We start from the raw sequence: 22,371 nt of genomic DNA, 5'->3' as shown, positions 1-22,371 counted from the left end.
ATATACATAATTGAACTATTAAAACAATTTTACACAACACCTTGTGAGTAATAGGAATGGGAAACTTATTCTGCCAAATCTATATGGAATTTTTCATGATTCATATTCAGAGGCAAACATGCAGTACTTATTTTATGAAAAACAGAGCAATAGAATTACTTGATCTCTTTGGCACATAACTCCAAAAGTGGCTATGCAAATGCTCTCTCTGTGTGTATATATACTGCTCAAAAAAATAAAGGGAACAGAAAATAAGACATCCTACTAATAAATACAGTACATTGTGTTGTTTAAGTGTTCCCTTTATTTTTTTGAGCAGTATATATATATGTATATATAGGGAACATAGAGTGCAGGATAAAATGAATAGTAATGACCCCAAAATACACAGGATTCCCCGTGACTGCTATGGAAATGCTAGGCCATTTTAGCAGGAAACCTGTAGATATATAATCAAATCAAAATTTGCATGTTTACTGAACATATGTTCCCTTGATTTGCTAGCCCCCAAATATTATCAGTGATACATAAGATCATGCAGCATGCAAACAAAGAGGACACACACAGTTGCAAATAATGGTAAGAAAAACAAGGGATGCTCAAACAAGCATTTGTCACGGATCTCCTTACCAAACAGTGAAATCCTATGCCTGACAAGAACTCCAAGTTTGCAGAAAAGGCTAAAGACAAAGGATAAATAAAAGAGAAGGGAGGGGGACAAAGAAAAAAAGGAAGAAAATAAGAGGTGATGTATGAGCAGGAAAAAGCAACATGATGTTTTGCAGAAAGAATCAATTCTGAGCAGAATGTAGGACTGAAAATACTACAAAAGTTTCCAAGAATTGCTCCACAACAAAAATAGTTATCTGAGGTAAAGAAACAGAGTAAGTGGGAAGCCTTATCCAGAAATAGCCTTTAAAAGGTTAGGCAATAAAGTTCAATCGGTAGCCTAGTATCTAGATACAAGTGTAAACAGAAATATATATATTTTTAAAAGCAAGAGAGAAAAAGTTCTGATTGAATAATAGACAAATATTTAATAATGATAGTACACAGTACGTTCATTTTATGTATGCATAAATCTTATTTTGCTTTTTAAAATAAAATGTATTTGACACACAATTCCTACTGGCCATAGTCCAACACAGATGTACTAAAGCCATTCATTTCAGTGGGCTTAAGTGCATTTCATTCTGTTTGACTAAGGTTAATGAAAATGAGTAAGATACAAGCTTAAGTAGATACGAATGGCTTGGTTTTTATGAAATGGACTGGATCTGGTTGCTCTGTTTCACTGATACAAACTGTTTCCATGCAAAAGAGAGTTCCATCTATAAATGCAGATGTGAGTTTTTATGGTCAAGTCATCCTATAAGAAGGCTGATGGATTAATTCTGGAATTCATTATTCCCACGTTTTCAGAGATGGTATGATCTTTCAAGGGACATTCATATTATGAAATAAATAAGTAAATAAATATTAACAATATACTTTATGTCTCAGAGTGAAGTAAATCTAGGCTCAAATTCCTTGAAATGTATGTTTTATATTGTATGTTTCATCTGGAAGCAATACTAAGAAATGTCAACAAGGTATTATCATGTGCTCCTAGACAAAATGTTTCAATGAACCATAATTACTTCTAATTATTTCTTAATAAGTTGACTAATTCAGTCACTCTTTTATATAACAAACAAAACTCTGCACTGTTTAATGTTACTCTGACTAATTTAATGAATCAAAATATCAGCCCCAGAGGTATTTCTAAGGCAATATCTTATTTTGAAAATCCAAGAGCAATGTAATTTTAAAAAAGACACTGAAAAATTTAAAATTTTCTTTTATTTTGTTTAATTCAGAATAAGTTGTCAGGATAGACACAATGATAAAGTATATTTACATATTTATTCTGTTTTTCTGTTAGAATTTTCATATTTTGTTTTCCATTATTAAACAGGATAAAAACAGTTGCAAATATTCATATTCAAAGAAAATAATAAGAGTTTTGAAAGTAGGTGAATTACACAGGGTTGGTTACATAGCAGTCTCAAATTACATTTGCTAGCCTTTTGATTTAAAAGATGCAAGAAGTGTCAGTGGTGAAAATGGAGCATGGGAAGTGTCTTTGACCATAAATCAAACAATAAATAAGAGCACAATTACAGAGAATGTACAAACCAAATGTTTGCTTTCAGCAGGACCTTGAAAAATGCACAACTATGAGAAAGAAAATGTATTGAAAATTACAGTTGATTTGGAGATAGCCAAAGATAAAGTAAATAGACTTGAATTATAGAACGATTTCACAATATGGAATTGAACATTTGTTACTGAATATGAAAAGAATGGCATATGATAGAAGAAAAACAAATATGAAAATAAATGAAATGCATAGTGAATGGCTGAATATTGATCAGGAAGAAAGGATGTATATTCTCACCTTGGTCGACTGATATATTTATGGATAAATGTACACATATTAGAGCAATATTAGTGTTGTTGATTGGGGATGTGAATATGGGTGTCCCTTTTATATGTCGATAATGCTACATTGTCCACATGTAAAAGGACATCCTTATTGTTCATTAAGAAGCCAAATAATTTGCAGTGAATGCTATACAGACTGTAAGATATAACAAAGAACATGGACTTGAAAATTAATGTATTGATGCAGGTAGCCACGTTGACAGACAGTTGATGAATTTCTGTACTTTGGTAAAATGTTTATGAAAGATGGAGAAACAATTTGAGAATCACATATGTGCATATTATTATAGAAAGGTAGTAAATGGTATGTGATCTGTCATGAGGAAGAAATGTAAAAAGGAATATACTGTATATAATATGTACCTCATTCACTTTGTTTTATGGAAGTGAAAATTGGGTATATCAGGAGTTAAATTCAACTAAAACTGAGTTGAATTCAATAGATCCTTTAACAAAGGTATGTGATTAAAAAAGAAGAGATAGAGTGAAGAATAAATGGGTGATGAATTGATCAAATATAAAAGAGAATCATCAATACAAAAGAAATCTATTGAGGTGGGTTTAATTATGTGGGGAAAATAAAAGAGGATCAGTCACAAAATGGCTATATGAAGAAAGACTGAATGTCTGAAAAAGTCATATTAGACTGAGTTGGTAAGATCCTCAAAAAGAAAAGAATGAGAAAAAAAGGCAGTAGTGAATCAGTACACAAATGTGGTAGCAGAAAGTTTTCTTATACTTTTTTTATGAATGTTGTATTACATTGCTTACTCTAAAGGTGAACATGATGAGTTGTATGTATGCTGTTTCAATTATCTGCTACTATTGAATAAACTGAATCAAATATTTGGCCTATTTTAAATGCATGGGACGTTGACATAGGACATTGATTCTTTCATTATTTCCTTCCTTCAAAATTTCCCAGCTTAAAAGATGCTCTGTTAATGATATGATGATATAATGATATAATGATCTGGTGAATGATCTCTGGAGGGCTCGGGATAGGGGATATTCCTCTGTCCTAGTCCTATTAGACCTCTCGGCGGCTTTCGATACCATCGACCATGGTATCTTGCTGCGGCGTCTCAGGGGATTGGGAGTGGGAGGCACAGTTCTTCAGTGGTTCTCCTCCTATCTCCTGGGACGCTCGCAGTCGGTGTTGGCAGGGGGGCAGAGATCGGCCCCTAGGTCTCTCGTTTGTGGAGTTCCTCAGGGGTCGGTTCTCTCGCCTCTCCTGTTCAACATCTACATGAAACCGCTGGGTGAGATCATTCGTGGTTTTGGAGTTGGGTATCATCAATACGCCGATGATACCCAACTTTTCATTTCGACCCCAAACCACCCCAGTGATGCCCTCGCTGTGATGTCCCGTTGCCTGGAGGCGGTTCGGGTCTGGATGGGGAGGAACAGACTTCAACTCAACCCTGACAAGACTGAGTGGCTGTACATTCCCGCATCCCGGGACATTCAAAATGTTCCACCGCTTTCTATGGGGGGTGAGCTCTTACCCCCCGTGGATAGGGCTCGCAACTTGGGAGTCCTCCTAGATTCACGACTTACCTTGGAAGATCATATAGTGGCCGTGACTAGGGGGGCTTTCGCCCAGGTCCGCCTGGTCCGCCAGTTGCGGCCCTATCTGGACCGGGATGCCCTGTGTATGGTCACTCATGCGCTCGTGACCTCTCGCCTAGACTACTGTAATGCTCTCTACATGGGGCTTCCCTTGAAGACCACTCGGAGGCTCCAACTGGTACAGAATGCGGCCGCGAGAGTTGTCTTGGGAGTTTCCCGGTACTCCCATGTTACACCTTTGCTCCGCGAGCTGCATTGGCTACCAGTTGTCTTCCGGGTGAGGTTCAAGGTTTTGGTCATGATCTTTATTGTAAGTCCTTACATGGCATGGGTCCGGGTTACCTCGAGGACCACCTGCTGCCGGCGTCAACTCCCCTCCGCCCTGTGCGTGCCCACAGAGAGGGCCTCCTCAGGGTGCCTCCGGTCAGGGAATGTCGACTGGTGGCCCCCAGGGGGAGGGCCTTCTCTGTGGGTGCTCCGGCATTATGGAACCAACTGCCGGTTGAGCTCCGGATGGCATCAGACCTTCGATCCTTCCGCCGCGGGCTGAAGACCCACTTATTTGAATTAGCTGGTCTGGCCTGATGGGGGAATATGGGTTTTTAATTGGTTTTTTAGTATTCTATTATTGTTGTATTTTATTGGGCACTGGTTTAATTTCCTTTTAACTTTTGTACCGCTATTTATATATGCCCTGTGAACCGCCCTGAGTCCCTCGGGAGAAGGGCGGTATAGAAATCAAATAAAACATAAAACAAACATAAAACATAATATGCAATCTTAAGAGGGGTCTGGTAGCACATTTTATTTATTTATTAATATACCAGTAATACCAGTAAAAAACAAGGAAATTCTAGAATTTCCTATAATGTGACAGATGGGAAATATGGTTAATGCATGAATCTAAAAAAATACTGGTGAAGCCAATATATAACACCACACGGAATGACAAAATTATTAATATGCATATATATAATTATGTCCTGTTTTTCTAGTCCCAGAGTATTCAAGATGATGTCAGCTGCCAAAACATAAAAGTAAGGAGCCTATCTAATTAAATGCAATGTGAGAAGAAAAAGAGAATATAGGAGATGACAAAACGTGGGAAACACTACTAGGGTTAGGAGGAGGGTCAAGGAAATTATTCAAATTTCAGTTTTTAGACGTCATAATCTTATAAAATGGATGTTGGATTTGTGTTACTTCTCACTTCTCTAAATATATCCATAAAACTGCCAAAGTTTTAGAATATGCAAACTGACTACTATATTTTATCATATACTGTATTATATATGCTTTTACCTGGTTACCATTTCTTTCTCCTTGTTAGAAGCATGACCCCCACTGCTCAGAGGTCTGCTTGCTGCAGATAGGAAATACAGGCGGTGATTTTTGAAATACTGATCAATTAAAGGAAGGACAACCTGAAAGAAATATATGGAAGAGATAAAAAATACTGTATACTTATCAATACGCTATCTTACTGTTACTATTTTTATTCCTTAGTTTCATGGCACTAAAGACCTGTCAACGTAAAGTATTTACAAGATTTATTAACATAAATTCAACTTTTCTCTAGGACATGTCCTTTAGTAGAATTTATTATTATTTAGATCAAAATTTTATCTGTTTATCTGGAGGTAAACAGTTTTAATGTTCTTATATTTTTACTTTATTATTTTTTACAATTTTAATTGCAGAAACTCTCCCTATGCCTGATTTTGAATTAGTAATAATAGCTCAGCAATGGAGAATTATCTTGTTCAAGCAGCTATGGGTGCCAGTACTAGCGCTAGTACTAGCACTACCTAAACAGTAATTTTTGCTTCTAACATCTATTCTTCTAATTTTTTTAAAAAAAATCACACAAGTCACTGGAAGATTAGCAAGCAGGAATATTTTACTGTGCCACCATTTGCAGCATTTATGTGATTTGTTCCCAATGTCTTAAGTATGCTTTGTAGTTGGTTGATATTAACTTTTAATTTGCCATAATAAATATTACAGAAAAATAGCCTATACTTTACTTTAGCAAAGAATTTGATTTCTTGTTCATAAGGAAACTGTTCTCCTTTCCCTCTGCTGCCACCATCTGTATAAGAAAAAAAAGTGCAACAAACTTAATTGAATATATTTTACCCAATTTATAGTTTTTTGCATTGTATTCTTTATAAACTATTTTTTTATCTATCCATTCTACAGTACTACATGACTTGAAATGTTGATTTTTATTTTAGTTCATTTTAGATGCTTTAAGATTCTTAACTCACAAAGCAGCACATAAGCAAACTTGATTTCAGTATATAACATCCATATGCTGTACAAAGCAAAAACAGAATTCAGTCTTGGTTAATTTGCACTGTGTGTGGACTAAATCTTTTATTAATGAAGGTGTTCAGCTGCTATGGTTCAAAAAGAAGTAATATTAAACTGTATCTCAAAAAATATATATAATTTTAAAACTTTTAAAAAACATTTGCTTCTTATTATTCATGCTAAAAACTTGTTAAGACTATATTTAATAATATAAAATATATATTTACAATAGCTTACCAAATTCCAGAATATACTGATGGGCTTCATCTACGTAGCGTATCAATTGCTGGAGAAAACTGTAAGCAAATCTTTTTTCAATGGATGGTGTGTCTAATTCTAAATCCTTTAAGCCTCTGGAACAAATTAAAAAAAAATTGCCCCCAACAAGAAAAAAATTAGGAGATGTTATACAAAATTTGAAATTATCACAGAGATAGTCATGACATTATTTATTTACCAATTTGGATAAGTTAAATAATTCCTTTTAAGTAATGACTTTGCTGCACCCTTTGACTTAACTCATTTTATATTTGTTCTTTTACTTTTGCATCATTATGTTGGCAAGCTGATATCTTTTGTTGGCAAGCTGACATCTTTCTGCTGAGGTTTCAAAGCAACAGAAGTTTATTTGTGTCCATCTTGGAGGAAGGTTGATTGGTTATTATTATTGTTTCTTTTAATTTTTTTTAAAAAATTAATTATACCCAGGCTGGGACAGACTATAAAATTATAAATTGGAGACTGCCAGGTTTGAAAGACATGCACACTTTACAGTTCAGCCCCTTTGGATATAATAATAAATTATGAAATAATGTAAAACACAATATCAAAGTTTTATTTGATTATATTGATTTGCTTTTAGGAAACTCAAGATTGCATTTATGGTTTTTCCCAACTACAATTTTTACAATTCCCACCCTGAATTAAGTTAAGCTGTGTATAAGCTATTTTGGAAGGTTTATGGCTGAAAGGAGGAGTTTCCCAATCTCTAGTTCAATTTTTTACTTATTTTTGTTTTATTTACTTATTTATTATTTTTACAAATAACACAAGGCAATGAACTTGCCCAACATACCTTCCTCCCCCTATTTTCCCCATAGCAACAACCTTGTGAGTTGGGTTAGACTGAGGAGAGAGTGAGTAGTCCAAAGTCACCAAGCATGGTTTCATGGCTAAGGTGGGACTGGAATTCGTGGTCTCCTGCTTTATAGCCTGGTGTCTTAACCACTACACTAAACTGGCTCTACATAATCTATCAGTGCTCCAACCATGACAACAGACTTCTACTGCATTATAAACATAAGAAGAGAATGTTAGCAATAGACTGAATGACAATATGCAAAGCTATTTTATGCTACATTTGTGAATAGAAAGGCTAGTTACTATCATGAAAGTTGTGTCTTCTTTATCCTTATGAGGTTCTTAAGAGGCAGGAAATCACAAAACTGATCTTTTGCTTCCCCTTCTTAATGAAGCCCTATCAGGTTTTTTTAAGATATTACATCAGTTGTTGTTTTACATTTCTTAAGCAGCTTACAACCAATAAAACACATTACAAAATATAAAACAGGACAGTAAAATAATTAAAAAACAACATTAAACCAATAAAATCAATGAACAGTTAACAACTTGGTGAAAGAAAACTGTTCTTGAGTGGGGAATGTTTTTGATGTTTATAATCATCTTTTTTCCATTTATTATATGTATGAGAGCTATACTGAGAGGTCAAAAAGGGAGGGAAAAAAATCTTTTTTATGGCAAGCTTTTGCTTTTTAGAAAAATTGAGTTGCTTGTATGTTTTTTCAGTTAAAACATGTTACTTTCAGGTTCCTTGTCCTAAGAATCTATTGGTCTCCCATGTTATCTCTTGCCTTACCAGAAAATACAGTTGCAAATGGCAAAAAAAGCTCTTAGCAGAGCAATCAGTGTGAATGCAATAATTTTTAGGAGACAATCGTTCTGTTTTGCTGATACCTTGGGGCATAAGGCAATACTGTTCCAGGAACATGAAACCACTAAGCTCTTGGTCTGAGAAATCAAGGAAAAGTCCATTTAACTTGCAGTGAGTTGAGGAAAACTTCCCATTGTTTTGTACAATAGGAGAGGAATCTTAGGACCTTAGTTGGCCTCCTTCCTGATGTTACCTTGCTGATAGGGTTGGGATAAAGGACTGGGAAATCAATTATGAGACTGCACCTTCTTAGGACATTTTACAAAGTTTTCTAAAGTGAATACATTTCATACTCAACATTCCTGGTTAAATTCAATACCTACGGTACTTTCTTTCTAAAAGTATCCTCTGTCCAGTCATGTAGGGGGTAGTGCCATTTCCGTTTCTTAGCTGAGGGAGCCAGCATTGTCCGAAGACACAAAGACATGACCGTGGTCATGTTGCCAGCATAACTACATACCAAGGTGAATAGAACACTGTTACCTTCCCACCAAAGTGGTACCTATTTATCTACTTGCATTTGCATACTTTATAACTGCTAGGTGAGCAGTAGCTGGGGCAAGTAACAAGAGTTCAGCCCATAGAATGGTGCTCAGGTCTCAAACCTGGGCTGTTGACTTTCCAGCTGACAAGTCCAGTATCTCAACCACTGAGCCATCGCACCCCTCTCAGTTTCTTTCTAATTGCTGCCAATGTCCAGCAAGACAGGTACAGGAAAGAAACAGAAGTAGGAAAATAAAATATTGAGGTGAAGAAGAGAGAATAACAATTGGCAATGCAAACAATTAAAATTTAGCAAAAGAGGATATCGCCAAATGTAAAAAAGATCAACAAAGATGATTAGGGGACTGGAGGCTAAAACCTACAAGGAACGGTTGCTGGAATTGGGTATGTCTAGTTTAATGAAGAGAAGGATGAGGGGGACATGATAGCAGTGTTCCAATATCTCAGGGGTTGCCACAAAGAAGAGGGAGTCAAGCTATTCTCCAAAGCACCTGAAGGCAGGACAAGAAGCAACGGATGAAAACTAACCAAAGACAGAAGCAACCTAGAACTAAGGAGAAAATTCCTAATAGTAAGTACAATCAATCAGTGGAGCAACCTGCCTCCAGAAGCTGTGAATGCTCCAACACTGGAAGTTTTTAAGAGACTGGACAGCCATTTGTCTGTCAGCCTTCCTGCCTGAGCAGGGGGTTGAACTACATGGCCTCCAAGGTCCCTTCCAACTTTTTTATGATGATGATGATGATGTCTCAGTTACTTATTTTTTTTCTTAACAGAAAAAGGGGAAAACCCATGCAGTTGAGTTTTGATACTGATAAGGCTACATCAGGAAGGGAAAGAGCAAATATCTGTCATGTGAGTTCCTGCCTGCCAAACCTGGAGAGAATGATGATGCTCTTCACATATCCTTTCTTTTTTCCTTTCTATATTTTATTAATTTTCCAATTTTATATTTAAGTATTTCAAAAGCAAAATAGTGGCTAGGTTAATCAATAGTTCAATAATATACAAAAATCTTTAGTACAAATCTCAAATTACAACATCAAATCTTTTTCCCTTAATATCTACTATCTCGTATTTAAGCTAATACAGTTCTTATATCAACTAAGCAAAAACATCATTACATTTATCATTAAATTTTTAGCTTATACATATCTTAATTATTTTTATATTCAATCTTTATAGACAATCAATGTCGTTATTGATTTTTTCCCAATTTTTAGTTTCCCATCAATATTCAAATTTAACATTTGATATTTATAATTTCCAGGCTTTAAGTAACCAAAGGTTCCCTTATCTCAATTCATAATAAAATCTAAGATTCAAAACACACATCTTATCTCTTTGAATATAGTCTTGTTCTATTTCCTAAAAGTTATCTATTTCCCACCATATTAAATCATCTAATTAATAATACAGTATCCCCTTTAATAAATCAAAACCATTATATATATTGTGTGGGTTAATCAATAAGTCAAACATATTCATATTTTTTTTCTTTTGGGTTTAATTTTTTAATTTCCAAATATTTTAAATTTAATGACCAAAATTTCCCTTATCTCAACTTCTCCATTTAACCCTCTAATTAGTAATATGAAATCCCCTCTAATAAATCAAAACCCCAATTTTCTTCAGCCTTATTCTGGCTTTCTTCCTTTGCCAACTAGCCTTCCATGTCAATGCTTTTAGATCATCAGATAGATCTGCCATCGCTGTCACCACAGACACTGGAAGATGAGCTCCGTCTTCCGTGTCCAATTTTGTTCTGCTGGGGGACCCTGGAAAGGTTCGAAAGTTGCCCTGTAGGGGCAATGAGAAAGGAGGGGCCCCCCTTGATCGCAGGAGGGCGGCAGCCCTTCCGCTTGATCTGGGGCAGCCCTCCAAACCGGCAGAGGAAAGACCAGCCATAGCAATATGGCTCATCACTAAGTTGCAGACAGCCGAAGTCAAACTTACCATCAAGCACTTCTAAAGCAACATGGATAAACTAGGTGAGATCTGATCTTCTCTTTAAGATCCTAACTATTTTCTTTTCCTGCAAAAGCTGCCCAAAATATCTTTCCTTCTGTGAGGAGAGAGGGAAGGGAATTTCTGCCCCACCATCTAAGAATAGTGGCAAATGACTACCCAGGGGACTTAAACCACTAAAAAAACAATTTTAATCTAATTGGATTTATATGTTTCTGAAACTTGGGGACCAAAAGTTTTCTTATTTTTACTGGAGATTTTTATTTTTATCTACAAAAAAGAAATAAAACTGGAAAAAGGATTATAAAAATTTTGGACTTTAAATGGCATTGGTGACATCTTGTGGCGAAGGTTGGTATTTACAACTTATTGCCTAAAAGAGACTTAGCTTGAAGCCCAGACTTCAGATAAAACTCTTTTGACCTTGATAGATACCACCCTTGAGAAACTCAGCTGTAAAGAGAATTTAATTGCCCTGCTTGAACTATGAATGTAAACCTTTACTGACTTTCAAAGTTATATATGGGGAATTGGTTTCCTATCTCTTTATTTGAGGAACACTGGTTATTATATGCAATGATGAAATACCTTGGACTATAAAATCTTACTTGACAAATGACTTCTACTATAAACACGTGAAATAGAGGTCCCATACCTAGTTATAAAATTATTTTTAACGTCTGATTTTAAAGTCCTCAACTTAACACATTATTAAGAGAATATGGATGAAAACTAAGAAAAGATCCTTTCCATGTTGAAAACAATACATGAAACCATTCTTTCAGCTTGTGACAAAATAAGATCCAACATAAAAAGAACAAGATGCCAGCTTAGATACCCAAACCCAAATTTTGACAATGAAAGAACTAACAAGGTAGAAGATAACCGAAGAAGTGGAATAATCAAATACTAAGACAGAAGTCTCAAATGACCAACAAATACAGTTAATGGAAAATCCAGAAAAGAGAGTGACAACATTGAAAATGGAAAAGACTTTCTCTATAACTCAGAAGAAATTTGAGAAAGAACAGATTGAATGGAAGATAAACATATCAGGACAATCATGGGGAACTGGAATAACAGGGAGACAATTTAATGAATACAAATGGGCTAGCCCTTCCAAAAAAATGGCAACATATCCTTTCTCACCATAACAGAGACATCTTATGCAATGTTATCTTGGACCATAATTCTTAGGTTTGACAAGAAAAAAAATTAACATTTAATATTTATGTCTTCACACAAATCTTTTAAAAAGATATTGTCTGGAAAAGAGCAAATCAACACATATTTGCATATTTCCGATGTATCTATTTTCTTATAAAAAACAAATCTTCCCAGGCTGTACATTTTTTAGCCACACAAGGTACATAATGAAAATTATTTCAGTTTTAAAGCCTACAGCAATAATCAATCAGCATTTACCTGGACACAACATAGCCATTGATCTGGAGGAACTTCAGAATATCTTGGGCTTTCTCTCTATCCTTAGCTTTTTCTTTGGCTGTCAGTGTATCATAGGGTACAAGCAGGGGGTGATTTCCTCCTCCCACTAGAATGCATTAGGAAATTAAATGACAAAATAATGACCGTAGCATTATTTAAAATAATTAAATTTCATAAAAATAGAGACATTACAGCGGGGTATCAAACTGCCAGCCCACAGGCCGGATGCGTCATGCAGAAGCCACACCCACCCAATTGCTGGCAATGGCAAAACCGTCCCGATACATTGTGTGACGTCACGTGATGTCGCGAGTTTGACATGTCTGCATTACAGTATTCACTTTGACCTGCTAGACATATTTTCCAGTATCATTACCCTATATTGCTAAAATAGATAATATTTAATTCCACATGTTAAGGTTTTAATCCAAAAATGCTTACTGTTAAGAATGCAAATCCCAACTCTTGGAACCCATATTATTAGCCAGTTATCTAATTGATTTATTTATTACATTTATATGCCAGTCCTCTGACTGTCAAGCAACTTTAAGCAAAGTTCATTTAAAAATTTTTAAGTCATATATTGCGGAAATCATTCTACAATTAACGCTGCATAAGCATCTTAGAATTGCTTTTTCTTGCATGCATTTTAATACTTTCACCACAGGCACTGCGGAAATGGATACTACAGATTATGACATTGACCACATAACACCATATATAAAACTGCATTTGAAAAAAATAATGTTAAAATATGTTATTCAGAGAGAATCATTATTGTATGTAGCTCATCACAGAATTCCATAAACAAACAAACAAAAAATAATACTGAAAATACTGTTTCAACTACAGAATGCTAATTTCTGGGCCTCTCAATTTTCTATTTCAAAAATGCAGAATATCCTTAACAAGTACAGTCAGCCTAAGATCATTCATATATTTTTAAAAGAGATTGTACCTTTGGCTTCAAGCTCCATTTTCTTTTTCTTCGCCCATATGTTATGATAATTTTCAGCCATCATCTCAGCCATTGCCTAAGAAAAAGAAAGACATAAATAATGACAATTTGTTCTGTAGTAGATTAGTTAAGTTTGTTTTTCATTTTCTTTAAAAAAAATTGTTGCATTTTTGGCCCCAGCCAAAAAAATTAAATATCAACTTCAGGCATGTTTTTAAATAATTAATTTGATAGAGGTTTCCACAAATTGTCTCCAATGTTACAGAAACTGCATGAGCAAAATTCTTCTCCTGGCATGCTCCCTCAGGAGGTGGTGAGGAGGAAATTTTTGCCAATTCATCCTTCAGCTCCTTGTGCTTCCCTAAAATCTGGTCTGGAAGATTGGAGAACCTTCCAGAACAGTGTTGAAAGTAGCAGGGAAAGTTGCCAGGGAAAGAAGGAATCAGCAAAAATTGCCTCTTACCCTTCCACCCACTGGAACCACTGTATCAAAAGCCCTTCCATTCTTGAAAGACCAATTCTAGGTCCAAGCATCTGTTAGAAAAGTTGGAGAATAAATGATAGCTATCAGAGGATTGATAGAGAAGCTGTGTTAAATAATTATTGAAAAAGACATTTAAGAAGAAAAGTTCTTAAAACATTACATTCCTAATGTAGATCACAATAGCCATGTAACTTACATGTAACTCTCTGGACAAGGTAACATTACTCATGTCAATTGCACGGGGGGTATAGCCATGGACAGTATCTACAGAAATCTGAAAAAATATCAATAGAGGTGTTAACAGAAAAAAGAACATATTTGAACAATTTTAATGACAGCTTACAGAGAGGCTCCAACAAGGAATAGTTTAGCATGGTTTCATATATTTGTCTATTAAATCCTAAACATTAAGACTGTGCTAGTTCTCATTGTTCAAAATAATCTAGCTAGTTCATAAATCTGCATACCATGAACTCCAGAATGCCAATTTTACATTTTCCAAAAAGTGAATAATTGACATATGCACTGATTTACAATAAAATAAAAGGTAAATGTATAGATAAGACTCAAAACATAAAACATGCTAATTATCAAATATAGTAATCATGAAATAATGTAAACAGATTCTAATAGTTTCAGCTTATTTAATTTCAGGAATTTCAATGCTATATAGGAATTCTACTAAAGTTCTTTGTGTATCACAACACGTGTATCACAAAATATTTAGAAGCAGTATTACTTGAAGAAAGGATTTATCTTCTAGAAAAGAAAAAATACATATTCTCTCTGAAGCTTGTTTATATTTAAAATTACATTTCTTTCTTTATAATGGCCTGATAAATTCACAGTTTTTTAAAAATCACAATCTTAAAATATTTTGTAAAGAGAAATTCCAATTTCTTTAGGAATTTCAAAAACAGCCAATACAAAATAAACATAGAGCATGAAACTATATACTTGGAAGCCAATACTCACACTGAAGGAATGCTGCAGCTTCTATCTCCAAAACAGTATTTAAAATAATAACTAGGAAATATTGCTCATAAAGTTACTAAGTAACATCATCAAAAGTACTTGCAGCTCCAAATTTACCTGACTTGTCTGTGATATCCGACGTGAACGATTATAAAGAGCCATAGTATCTCCTTCCCTCGTTCTTTCAACCCGCCATCCCCAAGCAAGCATGGTTTTCAGAGACTCTTTGATTGGCCATCTATAAATTTCTTTTTCCTGAAAAAAAACGTATATATGATGATCCTATTAATGATAAAACAGCTGTCCTCATATCTGCCTTACAAGGTTAGTAGCACTCAATCTTTTGATTGAATTTGAGATATGTATAAATAACAGAGACCACCACTCAGTTAGATCCTTGATTGCAAAATCTACTTTGATTCTATGCACACCTCTTTTAAAGTAACTTACTTAGCAATCAAATATTCAATTAGAAATTGTTTATTTTGGTTGTAGACTAGCATAAAACAAATAACATAACAGTCATTCTGAAATCGAAGAATAAAATATCACATTGATAGAACAGAAAAAAAGAAAGACTAGTATAGAATTACAAAGTATAGGAATTAAAACCATAAAATCACAGTCTATAATATAGTCTATAATAGCATTATAAGTCTGGTCTATAAAGTACTATGAGAATGTAAAGCTATGCCTTTACACATGTGCCTGCTATAATGTTTTCCTCTCAACCCTTTGGGAAGGAAAGTTCTGAAAAAAAACCTAAAGAGCTGAGACTCTGTTCTTATATTGATAGGAAAATTGGAACCATGAGTTGTGGCGTTGCCTTTTTTTATACACACCTACAATATATATTTTCCTATTTGTAATACAATACCCAGACAAGTTAAAGACTTAGTCTTCTGCTAGCTGACCAGAAGGCAATGTTATTAATTTTGTTTTATAATGATTGTTATCTGCCTTATGCTGTTCTATGACCAAAGTAAATAATAAATAATTTGAAATTGAGCACTAAAATACTAATTATTATCTACATTATAACCAAATATTTATATAGATTTTCTTTATGAAACAGCTATTTAAAATCTTTATATTTGTATCACTTAAACAGTACATTAGAAGACATATGAATGTGGCAATAACAAAAAAGAATATTTGTAAAAAGCCATTAAATATAATACAAATATTATTTGTATTATTTGTATTTGATGACTACTTTCTAAGAACAAGAGTACTATCCTTAAATTGCAGCATTATACAGGAAAAGAATTCCTACTAAATGAACCTTTTATACTTTTGGTTATCTATCATAGCGACTGAAGGAAAAGCAAAAATATCTTGCCCATAGAAACTGAAAGATGGATCATACACTTCAGAAGACCCCCTGCTCTCATTCTTTTATTGATGTGATAATCTACCACAACTAGGAGACAGGTTAAGCAGTGAGTAGTAAATTAGTAGGAAGATTGCTAAAAGTTAGGGATACTAAAAATCAGTATCCATTGGAAAGAATATAATCTCCATGCTTTACCAACCTGAAAATCCCCAACTTAAAAGAGGAATTTATAGCATCTTATGGAGAAAATATTATTGTCGATTTTGTTGTGGCCAATTTTGTTAGGACAGCATAGTTGCCCCCACATATCCTTTCAAATAACTTTTTCACCCCCAAAAGCTGATGAGATTAAATGGGATTTGCAAGTGATATGACAAGCATATGAAAGCAGTGCATTTACTCAACAAAGGGGGATAGATTGGAATTAGCTTAAAAGAGTACTGATTGATGGAAATATACTTCCAGACCTAATACTTAAGTGTTTAATCACTGATCAAATGTAAGATACAGTTTAAGGAAAAATACATGGATACTGGTTCAACAATCATCTTCACAGGCTATTATCCTGTGATTACATTGTTTATGAACTCTATGAGGATTTATGGACCAAAGGATAAATTATGATAGGTGTAAAGTTTTTGTTTCAAACCTAGCTTTACTGCTCTCCTTTGTAGTGCAAACAGCCCTCAAGGTAAGTCCATCACACACAATCTCTTCAGCTCTTCCATAGTGATGAGGTTTGATAGGAATAAGCAAAAGAGAAACAAAATGGAGGCTAGAGTTCCTATCACTATTTTTGCTGGGTATATTTCTTTCTGCTGAACTTCTAGAAAATTCACACAAGCCCTGTGCTGTGATACAAGCAGACAATCTGGAGAAAATTCTCTCTTTCCAGAATTTATTACTTTTGCCTTTCCAGCTGAAAATGTTACATGTGACAGAAGAAACAACATATATTCTTCAAGTCTTAAAGGAGTTTTCTAATTTCTGGGAAAGCTCCAAAATTGGCTGCTACCTTCAATGATTAAGAGAAAAGATTACAACAACAACAAAATCTGACGCAAACCTCTTACCTTTTCTGATAATAGTTTATATTGTTTCATTAATGGCTGCACTTTGGAAGATTCTGAACATGTTTCACCATATATCCACCCATTTGCAAACTGACAAAAGTTTAAAGAAAAGGAAGGGATAAGTTGATCAAGAATATTGATGCAGTTTATGATTTGGATGCTCTTTTTGCATGCTATCAATATACCATACCAAGCTCATGAAACAAATGAAATTTCCCATATTTTATTTTGGTTCTTCTACTTTCTTCTGATCTTAATACTTGTTATAACAGCAATTAAAAACTCCTGGGCTTTAATTTGTCATGCAAATTTTAGTTTCACAAGTGTTATACAGTATATTACAATGTAATCTTTTTCATCTTGTATAGCAATCGGTTTTATAAATTGATAATGAAGTCATACTTAATGTGTCTATCCTATATCCCAAACATCAACACTCATGCACAAGAGGGAAGAATTAATTCATCACAGACCCCAAAATTTCCAAAGGTGTAGAAACGTTATGGGGCAAAAACTCTAAAAAAATTCAAAAACAGCCTGCTTAACTGACACAGAATGACAACTGACTGTAGAGTAAAATGAAGAATGGGTGGAAGGGAATATAGTGCAATAAATATACTTCAGAATCTTCATTGAGGGTACTAAGAACCTGCATATCTATGTTTGAGCTCACTACAAAAACTGAACAGGTTATGTTGAAGCATTGCAAAAAAAATTTTTTGCTAACGATTGTAACCTCTTGCAGTATCAGTCTCCATTTTTCAAACTCTTCAGAGAAAAGATACAGATGTTCTTCAAGTGAAAGTGACTGGGAAAAATACCATTTAAAAAATCTAATCTGTTTTAACAATAATGGCATCGTAAAAGACAACCATGCAAATGCAGCCATCCAAATATGTGATGATAACTGTGATACCAAAAAATATCTTATTAAAATAAACTTGTTAACTGAATGGAACTGGGTAAAATGTAAAAGGCTGATCTTTCTCTTAGAGAAAGTAAATGCACTTAAAAATTTAAAAATCTGATTAAAGAATTAGAATGTTTCAATTAATGCAACATAAACATGAATACTGATGAATACTGAAATGAAAAATAAAGTCAGATCATTAGCAAGATTTATTCCCTGTTTTACATATATCCCAGCAAAATGAGAGATATACATATGATGCGTACACTTTACCTTTTCCATGCACCATTTATCGTGAGAATGTTCAGCATATTTGTTTATAAAGTAGTCTAGTTTTTCAGGAATTGTAATGCTGAGTGAGAATGAACAAGGCAAAGATAAGTATTTCATGACATTAAAATAATTTAACTATAGCAGCATTTGCATTTCTCTAATTCTAGTATTATTTCAGAGAACAAAACTGGTAATAGATCATTTTATAGAAATTTTGAAAAAATGAAATAATCAGTCACTGAATATAAAGGAAACTTAAATTTCCAATTGACTTATACTTTTTGTACTGTGATTATTAGAAAAGAAAAGTGAAATATTCTTCCTAAGTCATTTAAATATTTATGTATTTGACAATCAATCTTCACTAACTAATAATTAAGGAAAAACGATTTCTTGGAAATCCTGTTTAAAACAAACACATTCCTTATAGCAACACAGCTAGATGTTTTAACAGTACTAAAATAACTATATTCATTTCATATTATTTTAAAAGTTATGAAGTCTGTTTTGCTCTCTGAGCATGGTTTGTTTGCTTGCAGACATTTTATTACCTGCCTACATAACATCAGCAGTGCGAGTCAGTGTGTGTATGGGTGTGTGTGTTTTGTTGTTTCCCTATTTACATACAATAGCATGCCCTGCCAGTGTTGATGGGAGTATAATTCCATAATTAGGGTATTGTTTTCTGCTTGATTGCTAGTGAAGATTTCTCCGTCTTAGCTTTTTTAATTTATTTTTTTCAATGCTGTGTAAATGTAGACTACCTCAATGTGTCTATTAATGGCTGATTTATCTGAACCCCAAGCTTCCAGGAATTCTTTAGCATTTTTGGATTTAACTTGGTCTAGGCAACAGACAAAAAGATCAGAACACATCCTCTTCAGCAGCCAATGTCTGTAAGCAAATAATGAATCTCCGAGCTCAACAAGTACTCCATAGTTTAACCCTGAGCTACATGTATTTTCTTCTATTTAAAAGTTATGTTTAACTCAATACAGGCTATGAAAACATCCTTACTTCGAAGTATCAACAGGCTGTGGATTGAAGTTCCCATCTGAATCCATGGAAGCCTGTTTTTCCATAACACCAACATAATTTGATTCCATGTAATCAGGAGGTAAAGCCCCAGCTACAGCACTCAGGCATGGCAGTGCTAATTTGAATAGTTCCTGTTCATATTTCTATAAAGACAAAATAAGATGCAAAATACCCTGGTAAAAAAATAAGACAACTTCTGTTTATCTGGGAAAAGCCTCAGCATTCTATTACCACTATCATTACTATATTGTTCCATTAATTAACTTTACTTTCGAGTCAAACTACTTTCTAACTAATGTGGATCATCCTTCCCAAAACAAAGCCACACTTTCCAAGGGAAATCAGCACACTCCCTTCCCTGCACTAAAGACAAGAGCCATCAAATCTATCAGGATAATGTTCCCTATAGAGGCTGAGCCCTGTTGTATTTAACAAATATTGACACTACCAGGAAAAAAATGAAAAAGAAAAATGAGATACTTTGTAGTCTGAAGATAGATGACCATTTAGTTCAAATGTTGAGAGGTTTTTTTTTACATTTAATAATCTGCAGACTTAGTTGCAGTTGTCAGTTGAATCAATAGTTTTTAATTCTAGAGTAGTTCTAACTAGCAGTTGAGTTTGCTCAGTACTAGAATCTTCCCCATGACACACTAAAAATTAACCACAATAATCAATGTAAGAATTTCTAAGAGCCAGTGTGGCATTTATTTATGATATACTGATTAAAGTATTGGAACAGGTGCTTGGAATTACAGGTTTTGGCCACCTTCAGCCACAGAAGCTCACTGGGTGATCTCGGGCCAGTCACCATCTTTCAGCTCAACCTACCTCACAGGGTATTGGAGAAAACAGAAGAGAGAACACTATATAAGAAACTTTGTGCTCTCAAATAAAAGGTGGAATATATGTTGAATTTTAAAAAATGAAATCCACTTTTATTTATAAATATTTAGCACCCTCATATTCATCTCTACCTCACACCGCTAGCACAAATGACGTTTTTCATTTAATGTAATTCTTCTATCAAAGGCAACAAAGTTATAGAGTAGGATAAACATTTATTAATTTGCTAGCTAATTAATTTTTACAGAAGATATATTTAAGCAACATTATAATTTTATTTTCTAATATGCAGCCTTCCATATTCATCATGCAGTACAATTATTAAAAATGCAAGTAGAAAAATAGGGACCACTACGGTGGGAAGGTAACAGCGCTCCGTGCGCCTTTGGCGTCTAGTCATGCCGGCCACATGACCACGGAGACGTCCTCGGACAAGCGCTGGCTCTTCGGCTTTGAAACGGAGATGAGCACCGGCCCCTAGAGATGGAAACGACTAGCACGCATGTGCGGGGGAACCTTTACCTTTACTTTTAATACATATTAAGAAATCCTAAAATTTTACCTTTTGAGACAAAGCATCAAAAATACCCCAAAATAACTTTCTGGACAAATGAAGTTCTTCTTCAGATGCAGCACCAAAGTTGCCCCACCCTCCTGGTAAACAGTAATATTTCCAGCATCTTTCATAATGAATTGTCAGCAACTAAAAAAGAAATATGAGAATTTGCTTTCTGAAAGGCCACTGCTTATTCAGGCAGGAAGTTGCATATAATCACTTTAAATGATAGAGGTACAGATGTTCCAGCAGGTAAGTAACACTATAAAGATTAAAATAATTATCTCAATCCAATCAAACAATTATGGCACAATTAACCTTTTGTTACATTAGCATAGGGACGCGGTGGCTCAGTGGGTTAGGACGCTGAGCTTGTCGATCAGAAGGTCGGCAGTTTGGCAGGTCGAATCCTGAGTGCCGCATAACAGAGTGAGCGGCTGTTACTTGTCACAGCTTCTGCCAACCTAGCAGTTCGAAAGCACATAAAAATGCAAGTAGAAAAATAGGGACCACTACGGTGGGAAGGTAACAGCGTTCCGTGCGCCTTTGGCGTCTAGTCATGCCGGCCACATGACCACGGAGATTTATTTATTTATTATTGGGACTTATATGCCGCCCTATCTCCCGAAGGACTCAGGGCGGCTAACAACAATAACGTACAATAAATACAGAAGTTAAAATTAAAATTAAAATTAAAGGCCCCAGTAGAATAAATAAAAATTAAAATTAAAATAAATTAAAAATTAGAGTTAAAAATTAAAAACCTAATTAAAATCCCTGTCAGTCCAGGTCAGCCAGGTGGAAAAGGAGTGTTTTGAGGCCGCGGCGAAAGGACTGGAGATCTGGGGCCATCCGAAGCTCAGGGGGGAGCTGGTTCCATAGGGCTGGCGCTCCCACAGAGAAGGCTCTCCCCTTGGGGGTCGCCAGCTGACATTGTCTAGCCGACGATACCCTGAGGAGGCCTTCTCTGTGTAAGCGTACTGGGCAATGGGAAGTCGTTCCTCGGACAAGCGCTGGCTCTTCAGCTTTGAAACAGAGATGAGCACCGGCCCCTAGACTTGGAAACGACTAGCACGCATGTGCGGGGGAACCTTTACCTTTTACCATTAGCATGCTTTTGGCTGGTTTTTCTTTAAATTAAATGTTAAGCAAATAATTGCTTCCATATCTCTACATTATCTCCAAACCTATACAAGTTTTCACTTAATAAGGTTTGAATCATTTTAATTACTGCTATCTCTTGGCAAAACACTATGGGGGAGAATTGACAAAATAATGAATGAAGTGGGTCTTTTAAATATCCTTCATACAACTTATATATGTGAAGGTAAAACAAATATTTTCTCCTGTCTGTTAAATCTAGCTGAGATAATTACTTCATTTTCTGTTTCACCACATCCTTTATATACAGCAAGCCTTAGGCAAAGTCTGTGTTTTCAATGTTTACAGTGTGTAGTTTTTTGTAAGCACTGTTGAAGAAATATTAAATTTGCATCCAGCTTTGAATCACAACTGACCCTTCGGAGTTGTTTTGCTTTATAGAACACTGCTGAACTATCAAATCTGAACCTAGAGATCTCTTAAACAGAATAACCATGACACAGTTTTTGTGATAATCCTACATTTCATTTGAATATTATAATGGATGTGATTTTGGCCATGATTGGCCAATATTTTT

General features: G+C 34.8%; 1 protein-coding gene across 1 annotated transcript in view; it reads right to left on the bottom strand.

The window, feature by feature from the left end:
* Positions 1 to 22,371, bottom strand: part of RYR2 (ryanodine receptor 2) — a 296,407-nt gene that overhangs the window by 84,644 nt on the left and 189,392 nt on the right. Inside the window, exons 52-63 of the mRNA XM_081335695.1 lie at positions 20,700 to 20,840; positions 19,271 to 19,434; positions 18,254 to 18,332; positions 17,071 to 17,160; positions 14,779 to 14,916; positions 13,883 to 13,960; positions 13,203 to 13,278; positions 12,224 to 12,350; positions 6,613 to 6,728; positions 6,087 to 6,151; positions 5,362 to 5,483; positions 631 to 680 (exon numbers count right to left, since the gene is read on the bottom strand). Coding sequence (XP_081191821.1) covers positions 631 to 680; positions 5,362 to 5,483; positions 6,087 to 6,151; positions 6,613 to 6,728; positions 12,224 to 12,350; positions 13,203 to 13,278; positions 13,883 to 13,960; positions 14,779 to 14,916; positions 17,071 to 17,160; positions 18,254 to 18,332; positions 19,271 to 19,434; positions 20,700 to 20,840 — 1,246 coding nt within the window. The remainder of the gene's footprint in view (positions 1 to 630; positions 681 to 5,361; positions 5,484 to 6,086; positions 6,152 to 6,612; positions 6,729 to 12,223; positions 12,351 to 13,202; positions 13,279 to 13,882; positions 13,961 to 14,778; positions 14,917 to 17,070; positions 17,161 to 18,253; positions 18,333 to 19,270; positions 19,435 to 20,699; positions 20,841 to 22,371) is intronic.

This window comes from Vipera berus, assembly GCF_964194415.1.
Source record: "Vipera berus genome assembly, chromosome: 1".
Lineage (NCBI taxonomy): Eukaryota > Metazoa > Chordata > Lepidosauria > Squamata > Viperidae > Vipera > Vipera berus.
This window is presented reverse-complemented; position numbering and strand designations above follow the sequence as displayed.